Genomic DNA, 20,735 nt, shown 5'->3' with positions numbered 1-20,735 from the left:
GTATGTGTTGCTTCCCAAACCTGTTCCAGTCTGTCTTCAACCTGTTCCAGTCTTTGTTTTCAGCCTGTTTCAGTCTTGGTTTCCACCTACCCCGGTCCTCGCCTGCCCGACCTGCTCTTGCCTTGCCTTGCCTGTCTGCCTGAGCCCTATTCGTTCCTCCTCTTCTCCCTCAGATAGATAGATACCTGGTTTGATCGCTGCCTGGGCTCTGGATATGCCCGACTGCTGCTTGCCACCCTTGACATCTGCCTGGATACTCCTGCCTGTGACCCTTGCCTGGACCTCCACACGTCCATTCACTGCCTACCTATGACCTTCGACTGACCTCAGACCAAATCTCCAGTCATCAGCAGAGACTCTCGCCTAAGTCTTGCCGGTCTTGGCACCCAAAAGCTCAACCCGAGGGGAACATGGGCTGGTATAGGTGAAGGTCCTGTTCAGCCTCTGCTTTGCTTGGGTTCACCTGCTGTCGGCAATAACCTGCAGGGCTCCTCCCTACAGGAAGAGCCAATCTTGCCTCAGCCCAAGTGTCCACAGACACATTTTTCCAGATAATTTTTGAGTTATCCAAAAAATGTTTTGAATATTGTTGCCACATCACCTGGATAAATTTGATCCAGGTTAGTCCTTAACCGGATAAAATTTATGTGGGAAGCATTTTGGGAGCATTCTGGGGCAGAATTGAGTTAGCCGAATAACTTATCTTGTAATCTTTTGGCTGCATTATAGACCCTATTATTTTTGGAGGACATTTTAAGGGGTAATTCACCCTACTAACAAAAATAACCTCAGATTTTTGAGGATTCAATTTTATTTTATGCTCCGTAAATCAACTCGATACTGCAGATATCAGCATTTAAATAACAGCTTATTCCAAATCTTTGAACAAGTGTGGCAAGGGGAGAAGGGTATATAAGATATGCCATGATGGATCAGACCAAGGCCCATCTAGCATCCTGTAACTGACAATGGACAGTCTGAGTTGCAAGTGTTAGGTCCAATTCATGGAAAGTCCCAATTTCGTATTACTGACTCCTTGTGATAGCAATAGCTTTCTTTAGTTTACTTGGCTAATAATATGTTATGGACTTTTCCTCCAGGAACTTTTCTGTTATGTTTGCTGGTCACAGGAGCCATATGTGACCAGCAGAACTCACCTCTTCACTGTCGGGGAAATACCTGATAAGCTCATTGTAGCAAGACACTGCCAGTGTCTCATCTTCCCTTCTCCACAGGTTGTCCCTAGGCACATGTGCGCATACTATGCTGCCTTTTAAGGAGCCTGTGGTGGGAACCAGGATGGCCAGCACCTCCTGATGACATCATGTGGCTGGGTACTTAAGGCCCTCCCGTGCACCCTAACATCACTTCAGCAGTGGGTCATCTATATTGTCAAGTGTAGTGTGTGTGCTCTTGCTCCTGTGTTCCATCCTTGCCTAATGTTGCCTGTCTATTCTGCCTCGCCTTGTCCAACCTATTATGTTTGCTGGTCACAGGAGCCATCTGACCCTTGCCTGGCCTTGACCCTTGACCCTTGTCTGGACATTGATTATTTCAGCTTGCTGCCTTCCTCTGAACCTAGCCTGGCCCTGGAGATGTGCTTACACCACTTCCATAGAGACTCTTGCCTAAGACCTGCCAGCCCCCGGAACCCAAGGGCTCAGTCCAAGAGGAAACAGATTGGTATAGGTAAAGCTCCTGTCTCTGCCCTGCATAGCTCCACCAACTCTTGGTAAGGGCCTACGGGGTCTTCCCTGCCAAACGCCCCACAGGAACAAGGGTCCACAAATCTTATGTTGCCCAAAACTGTTATAAACCCCATTCTGCTAGTCACGATGACCATATCCTGTGGCAAAAAATGCCACAGTTTGTGCACAGAGTAATAAAGTACTTTATTTGTTTTGGGGCCATTATAGACCTCTATAACTCTCCCCATTGTAAGTTTTTTGAGGGTGATATTTCAAAGCCCCAATTAACAGTATTTACCATATTTTTTATTTATTTTATTTAAAAAATGTTTATATTCTGCTTATAACAATAATATGTGTTAAGCGGATTACAGTACATGGTTATACATAAGTTTATTATTCCTAATTCCGATAGACACATTAATTAAAGCATATCATCTATAGTGTTAAAGATGGCGATCATGTCTAATGAGATCGAAAAAGTATCTTCATCCTCATCTGACTTGAGATTAATCTTGCTTCCCATCCCAAGGAATGAGGTATTGGTGCTGAAACTTTTCAGAATCCTGATTGATTGAGATACAAGACATTTATCTTATCCAAAAAATCCATGAACTGCATCTGAGCCACTTTTTCTACGATTTTAGATAAAAAAGCAAAATTAGAAACTAGCCTACAATTGGATACTTCTAATGCATCTAACCCATCTTTCTTTAATAGTGGCTGGATTCTAGCCTTAATTATTTCTGATATCTCTCCTTGTTCTAAGCAGGTATTAATCAGAGTGTGTAGATAAGGGGCCAGACCCAATGCATACTTTTTTACTAAACTAGAAGGCAGGGGATCAAGCGGGACAAAGAATAATTTATCACTAATACAATTTTCCCCATAGCAAATGCCATAGTTTTGTTAAACATTGAAGGCTTATTGCCTAGGTCTGGAACAAATTCCAGACAGCATACATTAGAAAAATTCTTTTGAATATCAGAAATCTTTTTTTTTTTTCAAATTAATCTGAGAAATCATCTGCTTTCAAAGAGCCATCTGACCATTTACCTTACTAAACATTCAACAGTGTTAAAGGGCATGGCTGGCTTTCAGAGGCTAGCACTGGTGCTTTAAAATAGTCTCACTTTTGTACTTTGAAAGGCTCTTTTATGTGCAACAATCTTATAGGGTCATTCAACAAAAAGCGATACGCCGTTAGCTACATGTTACAGTGTTATCAATAACGCCATAACGCATGCACTAACAGTGTATTGCGAAATGCGTATGCAAATAAAAAAATTCATATTCAAGTGGGAGGAGTTGTGCAGGGTAAATTTAAAGTAGGGGGTGGTAGCACGCTGCTAGTAACGCGGCTAATAACTACACCTTTTTTCTGGGTGGTGTGGTCGGATCGCGGGCGGTATCGCAGTCCGCAGTATTATCACGGCACGTATCGTGCACAATAAAAACTGCAATCAATACACACACACACCTAGCAAGCATTCCTGATCCAATAAAAATGGCTCTTTTTAGCAGGTCAAGCTTCCTAACTGCTTTTGGTGAGTGGCAAGTGTACTTGTACATGTATTCTTCATGCCTGGCCAGCCTCGCTGCACGTGGAAAATGAACAATCAGCACAGGACCCAGTGCCACTTCCAAGACATCCCAGGGAATTACCAGCAGTGCAGGCTGAGGCTCTGCTGCAGCAGGGTCTGGGTCCTGCCCAGTGACATGCATGCGCCTGGCCATGGGCTGGAAGATACAGGGACATATATTTCCAGCATGAACATCCTTGCTGGGCATGCCTGAAGACTTTGTGCTTAGCAGGTATTGTTTCAGCTCTCGGGCAATCCTGGAATTATATGAAGACATTAGAGGGGATCTGGATCTGATTATGGCAAGGTCCCACTCTGTTCCCGGCCTCACCAAACTGTTGGCTGTCCTCCATTTCACGGCAAGTGGCTCCTTCCAAACCACTGTAGGGGATGGTGGGGGGAATGTTCCAAACCTCACTGTCACGCTGTCTCGACCAGGTTATTGCAGCTGAAATAACCAGATTAATTGATACATTAAATTCCCCTCATGACAGGCAGGTGTTGATGGACTTGAAAAGAGGTTTCTGTGCCTTCATACACTTTCCCAATGTCATCGGAGCCATCGTTCTACCTCATCAGAGGGAGATGTACTGCAACAGAAAACTCTTCCACTCCATTAACGTGCAAGTGGTCTGCGATGCTCGAATGCGCATCCAGGCCACGGTGGCCAGGTACCCTGGAGCCACGCACGATTCCTTTATACTTAGGCAATCAGGGCTCTTTGAAGGTTTTGAGGCCGGCCTGTATGATGACACTTGGCTTGTAGGTAAGACCCTTTTCTTTCTCATTTCCATCAATACCTATTGGTATGTAGCTAATGCACCCAACTGGGGGTGGAGAGCTGTGGGGGAGGACACAATCAGTGGCATAGCACCTGCCTTCTGCGGGTATGTATGCAGGACATTGTCCATGGCCATGCCTTTCTTCGCCCATGTTTCAGAGGCCTGCCAAATGACTGGCCTAAAACAAGGCACAGGACGTAATGTCTGAATGCACTATATACATAGCATGTATTTATTACCTACAGGCCCCATTCCTATCCTCCCCTTGGGAGCTGTCACAATGTATCATGTGCATCCGAATCGTGCACTGTGCACACTGCCAACACAGCACCTTCACGTGTAGGCCATTACTTATCCGTCTGGAACATTGTCACCTACACTTTCTCTACAGCCTCACACGCCTGTACCACAAGCAGGCTGTGGTGCATGTTGCAGTGCTGCTGTATTTCCTGTGTGTGGAGTAACTAATGGTTTTCAGTGCAGGACGCCCTGGAGTGCAGCCTTGGAAAATAACTGCCCCTGCATGAAGTACCCCATTTGTTGGTAGCATACAATGCTACAAGACATACGTTTCTCTTACGTATGTCTTGAAGGTTGGCAGGCACCTACACACCAGTACTCTTTGCTGGGTTGTGAGGCCCTGTCATACAATACTTCCAATTGTTATATCAGATGCTTTTGTAATACACACATCACCTCCTTTGCCTGCACATCTAGCGTACAACAACACTTAAAAGGTCTCGGGCAGCGCTCATCAGCTTTGATGGCTCAGCAAAGGTACTGGCCACCTTATACTGTCTTACTGGATGTTGTGGTTTGCCAGTCATGTCTCCCAGTAACAATGCAAATAATCATGCCTTTCCTCTGTCATTGCCGCAGGAGACTCGGGGTACAGTTGCAGACGCTGGCTTCTCACCCCCATACACATGCCAAACACGCCAGCACAAACCAGATACAACGAGGCCTTAAATGCTACCCGCAACATCATATAACACACCTTTGTTCTTCTGAAAAGTCACTTTCGCTGTTTGGCAAGACGGATGGAGGTTTAATTATGCCCTACCCAAAGTAGCAAAGATTGACTTGCTGTGCTGCGAGTTCCATAATGTGACTGTATGCCATGGACTACCAATGGATGTACGTCCAGATCTCCCATGGGATCCCCCATGTCTCCCTGCTGGAGGCCAGGAGAACATGCTGAGTGGCAGCCAGATTCGGCAAAACCTTATATGGACACACTTTGCCTGATAGGGTTCACATAACTATTCCCCTTCCAGGAGAGGTACACCTGAGACCTATTAGCTGCTGCTGTACTCGCTACAACGAGTCTTTGTATCACTTCTTGGCTGAGTAGGTCACCGTGTACCATACAAACACATATGGATGATCATGAATTGTCTTTGCAATGGAACTGCACGGTGTACTTGAAATATAGTTATCACTGTAAACATTATCGGGCGGATTTTAAAAGCCTTGCTCGCGTAAATCCGCCCGGATTTACGTGAGCAGGGCCTTGCGCGCCGGCGCACCTATTTTCCATAGGCCGCCGGCGCGCGCAGAGCCCCGGGACGCGCGTAGGTCCCGGGGTTTTTGGAAGGGGGCGTGTCGGGGGCAGGACCCGATGACGCTGCGTTTCGGGGGCGGGGTGCGGCGTTTCGGGGCGGGACCGGGAGCGTGGCGCTGGCCCGGGGGCGTTGTCCAGGCCTTCGGACCAGTCCCCGGGTCGGAGGACGGCACGCCAGCAGTCTGCTGGCACGCGTAGATTTACGTCTGCTTCTCGCAGGCGTAAATCTATGGACAAAGGTAAGGGGGGGGTGTTTAGATAGGGCCGGGGGGGGTGGGATAGGGAGGGGAAGGTGAGGGGAGGGCGAAAGAAAGTTCCCTCCGAGGCCGCTCCGATTTCGGAGCGGCCTCGGAGGGAACGGAGGCAGGCTGCGCGGCTTGGCGCGCGCCGGCTGCCCAAAATCGGCAGCCTTGCGCGCTGATCCAGGATTTTATAAGATACGCGCGGCTACGCGCGTATCTTATAAAATCCAGCGTACTTTTGTTAGCGCCTGGTGCGCCAACAAAAGTATGCGAACGCGCTTTTTTAAAAAATCTACCCCTATATGAATGACATATGGCCTCCAGCATGTGTTCTGGCTGATATTGACAGAAATTGAGTGACGTTTGGTATAACACTCAGTCGACTATGTAGCAGGGTGTGGCCAGAGAACCATCAACAGTGACCCTCATTATCACCCTCACATATGGATGTCACAGTGTCATAAGTGTGTGCCTGGGCCACATGCTCCTCGACCCTGAAGAGAGACAGCTGTAGTTATACAGTAAATGTGAAATAATACTGAAGGAGTAACGTGCATGGCAACGTATGAAGGTTGTACTGCCATTTGGAAGTGCTTATAGGTGTGCAGCTGAAGTAGTACCTCTATAATGGGTGTGCTTTATGTCACAAGGACATTACCAGAACAATCTATCAGCAATGGTATATCATTTAAACAGTGAGAAAACACACAAGGATTTTGAACTGCATATCAGTTAGCATCATATGTACATGTAGCCATTGTCTAACTCCCATGCCATCCTGTATACAGAGTGTTGATGTTGCTGCCATTGTCATGAAATAGCAGCATCTACATACTTCTCATTCTGGACAGGTGGCCACAATACTGCACAATTCACACAGCTTTGGCCTCACACCTTGCAATACAGCCAGGATGAAAGGTACTGTGCTATGGGGTACTGTTTTTCCTATGTGCACAGTTCCTTCAAAGTTTGCATTAACCTTTCTCAGTGCATGCACTGTGGTACATCAAACATGGAAATGTATCAGAATAGATGTGCTAAAATTGAGGGTCTTGGCTGTCGTGATTTATGTAGGTAGCGTTGCCTTCTTGGGAAAGCTCCGACACCATGCACTTAGACATGAATGAAGGCAGTCCACTTGCAGGTGACTGAAGGCAGTCCAGCCTTCCCTTCATCTGTGATATGTCACCGTGGCAGTATAGTTAAGAACCACTGTTACTGCAGCCATATCTTTACTCATCAAACGATCACATCATAGAAGCCAAAGGTTTACATGCCTTTAACTGGCCTGTCACACATAGGGTCACTGTTATCTGCAGATGGCTGTTTGGTGGAACGTAATACTGGGTAATGCGTCATAGATAGTCATGTTTTGCAGCAGTATGCATATATGTTTGTTCCCTCCATATAAGCACAATGTTCAGTGTTAACCTACACCTACTACTGTTAACAGTGCAGGTGTTATCTCTGGGGACCCTGAAAAGCGCATAGCCTCAGCACTACTGTGCAAAACAGTTAGCAAATAGTATGGCAACAAAATCATGGCTCACTTTTCCATACTTTCATGCTTTTGTGGCATTGCTGATAGACGTGTGTGTGTGAGGACATCTGTGTACTGGTGAACAGCTGATATTCTGTAGGCTCACCAGTAATTCCTGTTGCACACTGGTACTTTATTTAGTGAGGTCGCCTGCTATGGTCCATGCAGTCCTATGTATATTGCATGCTCTAGAGATGTGTGGTCAAGTGAACAGGTTATGAGCATACAGACAGCCTCCATTGTAACCGCCACTCTGTACTTATTGTATAAGTCTAGTGCTCGCACAAATGTGATGTGATAGCCATGACGTATTATTTCCTTTATGTGTAGGCATCATTACAAGCAGGCTTTTTCTGCCACCTAATCCATTCAGGGTCCCATGTCACAATCTTCCAGTAAGTAGGGGTGATATATGGCAGTCACAGAAGTGTTTCCTGTGGGCAGCTATACATAATGTTTGTGGAGGACGGAGTCATACCGACTCATTACATGTAACAGGAATATGACACACACCTGCTTTTTGTGTGCTCTCAACCATTGCTGGAACATAGGCCTTGCTAATGTGTACGTGCAGGGTCATCAGCATGTAGTTCGTACTGCTAACATAAATGAGTGTGGCACTCGGTGGCAGACGTTCTGTGTGGGGCTTGCTAACTCGCTGTGTGACAGCAGTATAGATTTCTCAGCTTGGTCCCTTGCACCTCAATTCCAAAATATTTTACCAGCCAGTGTGTGTTGAAAAATTGGCCATGGTCAACTTTTGCAGAACTTTCATGGAGTGGTTGTCCTCTGGAGAGGGTGTGCATGTGACAGTCCTGCATATGGACAGGTGTAGGAATGGTCTTACAATGTTAAGAGCTCATTTTCAACAATTACAGTCACAGGATATATGTACTCTTCGTTGAGGGTCAGAGGTGTGCTGGTGGGCATGGCGACACATGTAGTATGCTGCATAAGTTGAATGTTAGAGTGCACATTAGGATGTTTCTCTCACCTTGCACTCACTCCCACAGCAAGGTCTTTCCTGGGACTCATTGGAGTAGGGCACATAACGCCATGTTTAGGGGTTGGTCTGCTACCCACAATGATGCATGGCACAGACCCTTGGCAAGTCATGGAGGCTGGTTGTGCCACTAAAGATTATTGTCATTGAATGTGGTAATGCTGTGCTGCATGGAACAGCCACTTGCATGAGTAGGTCCTGCTTGTACTATAGGCATGATTCACATGAGTGCTTACCATCATGCTGCTAAACACACTGCATGTGTATAGAATTGCCAGTGCATGGCTTTCTGTGTGTGTAGGAGGGGAGGTAGCTCCTGGCTGCCTTCAATCTGCTCATAGGCATTGGGAACAGTCTATTACTGAGTTCCATCTTTGTGTCTGTGGTGTCTGTTTGCATCTGTCAGTATTTAATGTCAGCCAATGGGAAGTGGAGATGATGAGCGGTATACACAATTGGTATAAACCACAATAGCAAATGGTATAGTGCTAAAGAAGTCTGCAGAACTTTGTACTGGATTACTCAAAAGATGAAGCATAAAGAGAGGTTAGATACAGCATTTCCATCTTTATTCATGAATGCTTGAAGAAAAGTTTCAGTCCCATGACACGGACCATGTTTCGCCACATGGGCTGCGTCAGGAGGGACAGAAGCCCAAGAAATCAACTTCTGGTAAATGTCCGAAACTTAAGACGATGGGCACTCAAAGAAGTTGTCTTAATGTCATGTGAAGCACCCTGCGGAAGATAATCCGAAATGGGGTTGAGCTTGCAGGCGTGAAGGCCACAACCAGAATGACAATTTTTTAAAAATTTATGTCGAGCCAATTCAAATGTTTGAAAAGCAGAGAAGCAAGTAAAGCTTCGGAGTAAACCTGAAGGCAAAAGTACCGTGGTGTTTCTGCAGGAATGTGGAAGAATGTAAAATAACACCATATATAACACAGTAAGAAGACATGGGTTGTGTAGTGAAAGGTTCCATCTTATAGGCAATGTTGCTAGCTAGCAAGATGTGTATACATTCCATGCACAGGATTTGTAAGTAGTAGTGGCTGTAAATCGACTGTTTGCAATTGTATTCACAACTCCCTGTTTCCCCCCCACAGCACGGTGTTTTGCTGTGGCTTTGTTGGGAGGAAGTATGCATGCTGCTAAAGAAGCATGCAACCATGCTTACTTCCTCCCGATGAAATGACGTCAAGGGCCAGACTAGTACAGCTCAGCATGTACGCAGCAGGAGAATGAGCAAACAGTTCAGCATGTAGACAGCAGGAGTCAGACTGAAGAGTGAGCCATCACCATCGCAGGAGCAACAGAAGATTGAGCAGCATGGAGGCAGGAGGCCCAGGATGAGACAGAGCAGCAGCACTTGCTGGAGCCAGCACTTGCAGGAGATGAGATGACACCCCGCGGTATGGAGCGGGAGACAGGGCAGCGTCACAAGAGACAGCATCTGGCAAGACATTGTAGGCTACTTAAAGTAGGCCGTAATAGGCCCAGAAGCTGAAGGACTGCTTGTTAATGACTGTGCTGCTTGAATATGCTTTACATAACAGCATCCAATGAGCGTGGCGGCACAACTACTCTGTAGCGAGCACACGATGAGCCAGTTTCTTCACACAGCAACTCTGTTGTGAGCAGACGCTGAGCTGGTTTCTTTCATCTAGATAGCACAACTACTCTGTTGTGAGCACACGATAAGCCAGTTTCTTCCATCTAAACGGCACAGCAATTCTGTCAAGAATGCAGCCCTGTGTTTCTCATTCATGACATTGCCTTATTGGCCCTTGTCAGGCCTTTCCAGTTCAAGGCCCCCTTGCCACGCCAGGATTTCCCACTTGGCGAGAGGGACATTGTTTTGGGTGGCCGACCCCTGTGACATTGAGATTTGGCGGGACTGCTGCGGGGTGTTGAGCCAAGGGATGTCGCAGATGATTCAGATGGCTGGTCTGGCATACGCTGTAGGATTTGGGTCATTACATTAGTAAGGTTGCTAATGGCAGCAGCAATCATGTTTGCATTTTCGGTAGATCCTGTTTTTCCACTGTACTGTTTTCGTAGGACACTTATTTTTCCCCATAACTACTGGACCTCTGTTGATGAGATGCCTGCTGCAGGTGATGGTGGAGGTGTGGATGCTGCTGGTGGGGGTCCTGACAGTGGCAGTGTTTGTGCTGCTGTGGTAGGCGCAATGGTGCCAGTGGTGAAGATGGTGTCAGAGGCTCCAGTGTGGGCATAGCTGGGCTTGTCTCACAGTGGCATGGGGTACTGGTTCCTGTCAGCTAATGCTCTGAATGTTGCCAGTCCATTAAGCAGACAAGATCCTTGGTCAACATTTATCGAAGTTCTGGAGCCTGGGGACTGCATAACATACAGGATCACTGTTCCTCCTGCTGCTCCTGCTCCTCCTCCTCCACTGTATCTCTGCATCCATGACTAAGGGCCTGTGCAAGAAGGGTATAGGTCGGCTGGTCCCAGGAGCATCCCAGTTCATCTCTGGGTGTTCTGTGCTGGGCTGGCACATTCCTGCTCGAGAGCTGTGGAAACAGAGAAAGAAGAAAAAAGAATTCATAAGTACGCATGCAAGCAAGAATAGGGGATTTTTTTTGCCATTAGAGGTGCACTTTGTTTATTTAGAGGGCCTGATTCATTAAAGCTTGATGAATGAAGCCAAAAGTGATCATCTAATGGCAATTTCTGGGCCTTTTTTGCTAAAGGATTTTTTCCATTCAGGGTCAATGGGAATAACGCCTAGTAAAAGATCCCCAACATCTACGCCCGTTGCTGTCTGCCCATTTATGGGTGAGTTAAACTTACCGGCAGCGGCTCGTGTGGTGTCTAGCCGCTGATCCATGCCCTCAACCATTGCTCCATTTCTGTCGACAATGGGACAGGGGGCCCCTCCTCCAGTCTCCAATCCATATCCCTCCTAAATTGTTGTTATAATGTTTTCAGTTTTTGTTCTGTTTTTGATGTAAACAGATGTTATTTTTTATAATCCAATGTGAAGGCCTATTCTCCAGTCTCTGTCCCTCCTAAGTTTTTTTTTGTCATAATGTAATCAGTTTTGCTATGTTTTATGTAAACAGTTGTTATTTCTGTAAACCATTGTGAAGGCTTGCTCCAAACAACGGTATATAAAAACCAACAAATAAAAAATAAATAAAAATATATTTGGAGCGCTCTGCTACCTTTATCTTCAGCTGGGCTCTTATATCTCGGTAGCAATGGGTGACCTGCTCCCCGCTTCTTTGAATGCCACTGTGCTGGGTGGTGGCCTGGACAATGTTGCGCCAAATTTGCCCTTTATCTGTTTGGACGTTTTGGCTGCTCTGTTTCCAAACTGGTATATTGCTACAGGACCCCAGAGAAGCTCAATCTCGGCCACACTGAACCTGATTGCTCATAGTCTCTGGCATACTGCTGGCTGGTTGGCCAAAGGGGGTGCCACTTCCTCTCCCGGAGAGGTGTCCTCCCTGCCCTCACTCTCCGTCCCGTTCTCCTCTACCCATCCCCCCCAACCTGACCCTGCCCTACCTACTCCCTTCCCGTCTGCCTTCTCTCTCTCTAACCAAATGCTGCCGTATTCCTCCTACCACTCTTTCCTGCCTAACCCCTTCCCCTACCTCTAGCCTCCTATCTCTTCCCTCCTGCCTGTCTCTACTTCTTCCCTGTTCCTATTCCCTCTCCCCCTGGCACTCCTGCCCTCCTCCTCCCCCCTCTGCCTTCTCCTCCTGCTATCCTCACCCCTCTTCTCTCTTCTCTTCCCAGGCCTATCATGCTCCATGCTTTCCTCCTCACACACACTCCTCTGCTCTTGACACTCTTCACCCGCTCCTGACACTCCTCCTCTTCCTCCACCTCTCAAATTCCTGACACTCCTCCTCTGCTCCTCCTCCACTCCACAGAAAATGACAGACAGCCCTTACTTTCTTTCACACCAACAAATATCACAAAAGGCAAAGGTTAAAGGAAACAAATGACAACAGAAAACAGCACAACTTCAGTCAGAAATCACAAAGCTACATCAACAGAACTCCTCTAAGAAAACTAACCACCTCTCCTCTCACTCCAACGCCTGATACACCTTCAAAGAAGGAGGGGCAGAAAATGAGCATTTATAGTAGGAAGCAATATTGCAGTGTGTGATAATGTACCGCGTACTGCAATGATGTAACACGCACCATGATTACATACTGTGGCGTGTATTATGTCACTCTGCCGAGTGGAAAGCCACCAGTTTGAATATACATACTCCTTTTTCTTTTCATGGGCGTTAGCCCTGTGATGATATAGCTTTTTTATGAATCTAGGGGTTAGTTTTATATTTTATTACTGTGGGATTTATTTTTCCTATATTTCCTCACCAGTTGTCTACATTTTTAAACAAAACTGGGCCATTATAATACCATGGAAAAATTTTCTTGGAACCCATCAGTGGCCACTTTATCAAGGACCAACCTCAGTGTTGAATTCCATATATCTGTTAGAGTAGCCACAATAAAATCATCAGGAAATTTTTCCCAAGTTCTGCTTCTTATGTTGTTGTATATCCCTAATAAACTTATCTGTTAACTTTAGACAGATAAGTTATCAGTTTTATGCATTTTTTAATATCAACTTCAATATGTGTAGCTTTAGATATATTCTTTAGGGATTATAGCATAGCAATTGGGGGGGGGGGGGAGTGTGGCACCAGGGGCTTTGTTGTGTATACCATACGGGCCTTTGCCCCATGACTCTGTTGGCTGGTGCTCGAATCTCTAGCAGCAGAGAACGACCCTCTCCTCGCATGCAGAGTGCAGAGAGCAGGGGGAGATGGGGTGAGCCAGGAGCTAACAAAATACAAAGCAGAGCAAGGAATAACCATACTACTCCCTAATAAAGCCCCTCTTCTGTTGTTATCTGCTAATTAATTTCTTTTTACACCATGTGTTGATCTTTTCTCAGGCAATAATAAATCTTGGTGCAAATTTCACATTTTGCAAAGATTGAGGTTTGCTGTTTGTTTAGGTTGTCTTCTCACCACCCACATGAACAATTTCAGTAGATCTCTGAAACCTCTTCTTATCTAGGTTGTTTCCCTGTCTGACAGTGGTACATTCAATTTCACTGCATTGCATTTTTTGGTGACAGGAAACCTACTGTTCCAAGGCATTTTTAATTCTTTCTCCCTCTGCAAAAATCGTTGACTGCATGGAAACTTTGAGAGATAGTTGCCCTGGGTGAACAGCTGTAAAGTATACTAGAGAAGATGGAGCACTTTTGCTTTGTAAACCCTAACAGGGAGATGCAATACCGATGCATTAAACTGGACGTACTTTTTTTTTAACACATGCACAATCACCTCTCCAGGGCACTCAATGCAATAGGCAAATGAGCTGCTGCACTAAAAAGAACGCGCTAGGGATAAATTGTGCGTCCCTAGCGCATCGGGCACCTGAGAAGTGGCTGTGCACGGGTTAGGAAAACAGACATTGAATTTTACGAGCGTCCATTTTTCTAACCCGTGCACAGCCACGGGTTGTTAGGAAAATGGACACTCATAAATTCAGCGTCCGTTTTCCTAACCTGATCACCCTCAAGCCTTTTTTTTTCATGTTGCTGGTTTCTGTGGTTCCTCCTGCTTAGAATCACCACAATATTAAGTCAGAGGAACCACAAAAAAAGCAGTATTTTCTGCTTTTTGGTAAACTTTTGGGGCCCCTGAAGACTTAATGCCAGCTCCAGGGCTGGTGTTAATTTTTTAGGGTAAAAATATGCGCGTCGGGCGCACATTTTATTTTTTTGCATAAGGGGATCCTAGCTAATAGCCTCATCAACATGGCATTTACACTAATCCCCTTATTGCATAAGGGGTTATGGATATGCGTCCAACTGTGGGTTAACCTGTGCGCTAGCTTGAGCGCATGGTATTACGTTGGCCAAATCTGCCTTGTATGAGCTGTAACTATCCAGTGGAAAAGAAAAAGCAAAAGAGAGATTAGTGCAACATTTGATCGCCTTGCTTTCTTCAGATTCACCATAGTTAAACTGTTTGAGTGTAATCTATAAAGTAATCTGTGGTTTAATATGTAAATATAAACTTCCTTCTCCCAGTACTTGTTCTATAATATATCTATGTGATTCTACCTTTCTGTTTTACTCCTTGTCCAATATTTCCTATGGCTCCCCTTTTCATATTTTTTTTCTTTAATTATAGCTCCTCCTCAGTTTGTGGTAAGGCCACGAGATCAGATTGTGGCCCAGGGCCGAACAGTGACATTTCCTTGTGAAACAAAAGGAAATCCCCAGCCAGCTGTCTTTTGGCAGAAAGAGGGCAGTCAGGTGAGTCAGATGATTTAATTGCTTAAGATCCAAATCTCTTGAGATTCTGAATTATTGAACTTTATCAGTTAAGATTCAATGTAGTCAGAGCTCCATTCAGAATAGAGAGCAATGAAATGTGAAAGAAATTCTGTGTAGAACCCTAAGCTTTGTTCTTGCCACTGTTTGACAATTTTCTTTGCCGTAACAAGTGCTATATCAAAGAATTAGCTTCTGTGTATTTTATATATTGCATTGAGAGAGTCTGCTATACTGCATGTAACATAGAATCCAGTTGGGTTTTCAGGATATTCTTGATGAATATGCATGAGATAAATTTGCATATAATCGGTCTTCAGTGTAAGCAAATTTCTCTCAAATATATTCATTGTGATATCCTGAAAATCCAAATGACTGTGGGGACATTAATATGACCTGGGAATCAAAGACAGACTGCCAGCTGCAGGATGATAACCACTGTGGCACTAGAATGATTCAGAGCATGAGTTTATTAAGGCCATGAGTCATTGCTTATAACTGGTCTGATCTGATGAGTGTGGAGAAGCTCCAGTTCATCCTTAGACTATCACCAATATTTTCTTTTAACTTGAAATATGAAATTCATCAAGAGAGGATATTTTGATAGTTCCAGAAGGGACTCACATGCAACAAAACAATTCCAAAAACCTTCTTGGAGATGGTTTTAATAACATAGTAATATTAATGTAAAGTGGGCTTATAGTGCCATACTTGAATCTAACAAAGTGGACATCCATCATGTAATAAAGAGAAGAGCTTCTAATTAAAGTAGGACATCATTTACAGGATTAAAGTAATTTAGCATAATTGAAAAGTGTTAATATCCTATTTTATCCTCTTCCATTGGTCTTACTTCAAGGGTAAAAACATTTTAAGGTGAAAGTGTGACTTGCATGTTTAATTGAATGTTATTACCTACTGATTGTACCATGTTGAAACTCTTAATTACAAATCTTGAAAATTAATTACAAGATTGAGAAACAGATCCCATAGGGTAGCATGTTCATTTCCTGCAAGTTAATCACAACAAAAATTGCTACTTCAATTGTTGGAAGCCAAAACTTAGAAACATATCATAGATCCGATTGTATCAACCAACTTTCGAAATTATACAGGTACATGATTTACTTACTCTGGTAGAAAGCCCTTATGTGGTTTTAAAATGTATTAACAAATAAAAAACCTTATTAATCAGGTGTATTTGATACCTAAATCATGAAAAGACAAGTATTACTATATCAATTCCATGTTAAATGTTGACTAGCAGTATAGAAACGTAGAACGTCCATATACAAACCTGCCAAGTTTTATTTCATGAAATCAATATAAACTCAGCAGACATTGTACAAGTGACTCCCATTAGGTTATTAATGTAGTAGAAGAGATTAAATATTTTATACTATATGTTTTAAATTTACAATTTCTATCTTGTTTTTTGAAGGTCCACTGTTTTCTTTTTTTGCGATATGCATTTATAAGCCATTTTTTCCTCTGGATCTTTTCCCCATCTTGCAAAACAGCACCAGCTGGGAGGGAGTTGAACAGTCCCTTCTAGAGCTGTCCTACTGCCAGCCTGTGCATCAATTAGCAGCTGCTCCTTTGTGTGTGATAGCCCCCCCCCCCCCCCCACCAAGATTGTCAACATCACTTCCATGAAATGTTTAATTTTCACCAATTCTAAGCCAGGGACTCTGTGTGCCCAGTATCAGTCTAAACATGTCCAGTTTGCAAATCGTTATGCCACTGCTTTGCCAGTGGGAGCATACAACAGCTGCAAGCTCTTAAATTCACCTGCAGAAAACATAGGATCAATACTAGTAAATACGACCACTAATTCTCAGTGGCTAAACGAGCCATGGCATTCTCTGCTGTGCCTCAGTACCGTCAAATAGCGCTTGTTGCATTTCTACATTTCTGATTGGAAATGGCCAAGTATGATGACGGATAACAAAAAAATAGGTAGCTATGTAAGCTGTTAGCAAGTTTGTTTGGTTTTTTAAGTTTGTGAAATGCAAAAATGGAGGATTATTTAAACATAAAATATAGGGACGGACTTATCAAGGAATTTTCCACTATGCTCTGAGTTATTTAATCATCGATGTTAACAACCTTCCCCATGTCCATAGAGAACACATAAGACAGTGTACAATAAAACAAATAAACTAGTGATCACATAACAAAAGTCTCAACAAAAACACCATAAAACAATGAAACCCCTGAGAAATCAAACTTTATTCTCTGATACAGTTGTTTTATTAGATGCTTGATTTATTGATACATCTTTCTATCATCTATTAAATAGCACACAGGTGAATGAAGTCATATAAGGAGCACAAATATACACTATGAAATGAGTAGCAGCTCTAAACAATTTTTTCCATGGTTGTTTACAGTAGATACTGTATATAATACAAGCAACACCAAAATCTGATTTCTTATTTAGAACAATTCACCTCCTCACATACACAAATCCACAACAAGTATCAAAGCCACCTTTGGAAATGAGAAAGGACATGTGTTATGCAAACTAGACCTTAATATCAAAAAACTTTGGTATCCATTATAGGCTGCAGCACCATGTTGCAGGGCTATAATGAGCAGATATACCGCAGTTAAATCACATAATACAACTCTATGGAGTGACGATCAATACCATGATGCAACATTGTGATGACTACTCACTGTGCAGATGACTCCCAAGAACTAACAGAGCAGCCAACAGAAGTAGTAGGTACCCTATGGAATGATGATATTTCCACTTGCAGTGTTTTAATGATTAGGGAAACCATGATACTATTACTAAGCATGGGATATAGACATTCAACATGAATCCCAGTACAAGACCAAGGCCAATGAAATCAGATAAATATCTAGTACAAGGATAAGGAGATGTTGTACCCTATTGCACTAAACTACATAAAATTAACTGGTTGTAAATTTTAAAACAACATAAGTAATTATTTCCTTAGCGTTCGGGTAGGTCAATCCCAACTATTGGGTTATGCACCTCTGCCAGCAGATGGAGATGGAGCAAAAGCTGATGTCATGGCTATTTAGTCCCACCCCATCAGCCCGCCAGTATTCTCTGTCTCTAGCAGATGGTGGATATGCATTTCTCTTTGGGGGGGTTACCTGTGAGTAAAAAAACAAAAAAAAGAAGAAAAGTTGGAAAGGAGATGTCTTTGTAGCCCCACTTGCCTCCTGAAGTGATACCGTGCAGTCCCTCCCTGTTGTGTTCGTGGCTGCTCTACACCCTCGCTCCACCCTCTCTACATCTGTGGCGACTCCCTCCGGGCCTGATGGACGGCTTGCTGCCACGGCGTCTCCATGCCGCTTCTCCCCGGCGTCCCCGGACCGGCTCGATGCTGTGGATCCGCCATGTTCCTGATGACGTAGGGCGCACGCACGCTCCGAAGTATGTACCAGCAAGGGCGCGAACCTCAGGGGTGTCCCCCTGTATTGACGTCATCCGCTTCCAACATAAAAGGTCTTCACTTTCGCTTACGATTTGAGTTAGCAAGGAGAGGATTCGGATACGATTTTGGCTACGTTTCCTCCAAGCTACTCTGCCTCCTCGGACCTACCAGAGGTACCTGCTCCTCGGGGGCCTCGCTCTCTTTTTTCTATTTCAGATTGCAGATAGGAAGCGGTACTCGCTCCTCCAGGGCCCATGTTCCTGAATACTCTGAAGATTCTCTACTGCCTGGAAGCTATCGCAGATACAGACATTCGTGAGTTACTCCCGCTCTCTCAGAGCTTTCCCTGGAACCAGGTGCTCACTCCTTGAGGGCCTAAACCTTTCCAGCTACTGAGCCTCTTTAAGACCCTATGTGAGATTGTCATCTATTACTGGCTATGAATACAGCAAACCATGTTTACTCACTATCTATAGTCTTTCTACAGCTCAGCAACCCTGGGATTGCAATTCCAGTATCTGAGGGACTCACTACTACTACCTCTGGTGGTTCTACTAACCTGTCTAATAAAAGAACTATCTGTCAGGCCAATACAGTACAGTGTGCGCCCAATTGTGGGTTAACAGTGTGCTCCGGTGGAGCGCACTGTTAACCCACAATTGGGCGCGCGTTTTCGACACGCTAGCTTTACCCCTTATTCAGTAAGGGGTACTAGCACGTCGAAATCGCGCTTCCAACCCCCCCCTCCCCCCGAACCTAATAGCGCCTGCAACATGCAAATGCATGTTGATGGCCCTATTAGGTATTCCCTCGCGATACAGTAAGTAAAATGTGCAGCCAAGCCGCCCATTTTACTTTAAGAAATTAGCACCTACCCAAAGGTAGGCGTTAATTTCTGCCGGCACCGGGGAAGTGTACAGAAAAGCAGTAAAAACTGCTTTTCTGTGCACCCTCCGACTTAATATCATGGCGATATTAAGTCGGAGGCCCCAAAAGTTAAAAAAAGTAAAAAAAAAAATAAAAAAATTAAATGGGCCCGTGGCTTGCGAGTTGAAAACCGGACACTCAATTTTGCGGCGTCCGGTTTCCGAACCCGTGGCTGTCAGCAGGCTCAAGAACCAACACTGGCAAAATTGAGCGTCTGCTGTCAAACTCGCTGACAGCCGCTGCTCCTGTCCAAAAAGAGGTGCTAGGGATGCACTAGTGTCCCTAGCACCTCTTTTGCCATGGACCCTAATTTAAATAAATTAATTTACTGTATTGCGCTCACAGGAGAGTGTCCTGTGCTCGCCCGCTCTCCCGCGATTTTTATTGTATCGGCTCATGTGTCTGTCTCCATAACCAAGCCTAGCCGATGGTCCCTCTCAGGATATCCTCCTGGGGGTCCTGTCATCTACCATCGGCCCAAGGATTCACCTATTTAATTTCCTTTCCAGCTGAGTACCCTATCTAGCACTCTGCTGGTACAAATTGCCAACTCAGCAGTCTATATCATAACTAGATTGCTAGTTCCACCTATGGAGCATATCAGATGCTGAACCCCTCCTTCTACGGGAGCCAGTTCCTAACAGATTACAACTCCGAATGGTGCCATAACAGATTGCTAAACTCCTCCCTCTATAGGAGTATCCAGCAGCAGATTACAATAGATTGCTAACTCCTCCCTTCTGGAGGAGCATAACCTACATATTGCCAACTCCCATCTGCTTGCTCCTCCCATTGGCAGAGCAGATTCTAACACTCCCTCCCTCAATAGAATACCTTCAGTCCAGTAGACTTGACTGGTGTGGACCTAAATTCCAATTAGCGGTTGCAGGCTGAGAGAGGCTCGGTGGTGAAGGCTTTAGCCCTCTCCCCCTTATCCAGGACCCGTTTCTCAGCCAGGGAGGGCTGAGCTCAGGTACAAGTTTTTAACTTTAGAAAAAAAAAAGTTTTGACAGGAAGAAATCAGGAGAAGGGTCTGTTTCCTCGGCATTTGGCTGTCCCACTCATATCTCTGGGGAGTTCTGTGAGTGCAGACACAGTGGGTTGAGCAACTATTTGGCTAGTCCCTGCTCCCACTTTCAAGTGCTTTTTTGCTGCAGACCATCGGCACATGCTTGCATGTCCGTATGTGTGCCCATTCTCATCTGTGCATGCAGTTTGGGCATTCTTCCTTCTGGATGCATATCTTATGCACCCAGATGAGGCGCCTGTTCAGGGCGTCTAGTTTTGGCATCCAGTAGGATGAGCGGCCTAGGTGCATGGGCTTGGACGCACATTTTTTGTGCATCCATATTAGGTGCACTTGTACACATGGGAAAGCTAGGCAAAAGCCTTTATCAGGCTGTGCGCTTACAGCATGGTGCCTGCGGCAAAGAAACATAAGCGCCTATCTTTCTGTGCTGCCTACCACATCAGAGCCATTCAGCCAGAGTTTTCTTTAAGCCTATGTTGGTGCTGTCTGGATTCTCAGGAGAAATGCCTCCTTCCGATTTTGCTAACAATGTTCCATCTCCTCAGTTTGACAGGAGTGGGACCAAGGGAGACACTGCAGGGGTGTCTCCTCCCCGATTAGTCCACGGATTGAGTCC

At 44.8% G+C, this 20,735-nt stretch overlaps 1 protein-coding gene across 14 annotated transcripts in view; it reads left to right on the top strand.

Annotated features, from left to right (window-relative positions):
* The window catches only part of ROBO2 (roundabout guidance receptor 2), a 1,949,228-nt gene that overhangs the window by 1,763,219 nt on the left and 165,274 nt on the right, over positions 1 to 20,735 (top strand). For all 14 annotated transcript variants that reach the window (XM_029577976.1, XM_029577972.1, XM_029577965.1 and 11 more), the window contains one exon: positions 14,604 to 14,728. In XM_029577976.1, coding sequence (XP_029433836.1) covers positions 14,604 to 14,728 — 125 coding nt within the window. The remainder of the gene's footprint in view (positions 1 to 14,603; positions 14,729 to 20,735) is intronic.

Source organism: Rhinatrema bivittatum, chromosome 15 (assembly GCF_901001135.1).
Source record: "Rhinatrema bivittatum chromosome 15, aRhiBiv1.1, whole genome shotgun sequence".
Classification (NCBI taxonomy): domain Eukaryota; kingdom Metazoa; phylum Chordata; class Amphibia; order Gymnophiona; family Rhinatrematidae; genus Rhinatrema; species Rhinatrema bivittatum.
This window is presented reverse-complemented; position numbering and strand designations above follow the sequence as displayed.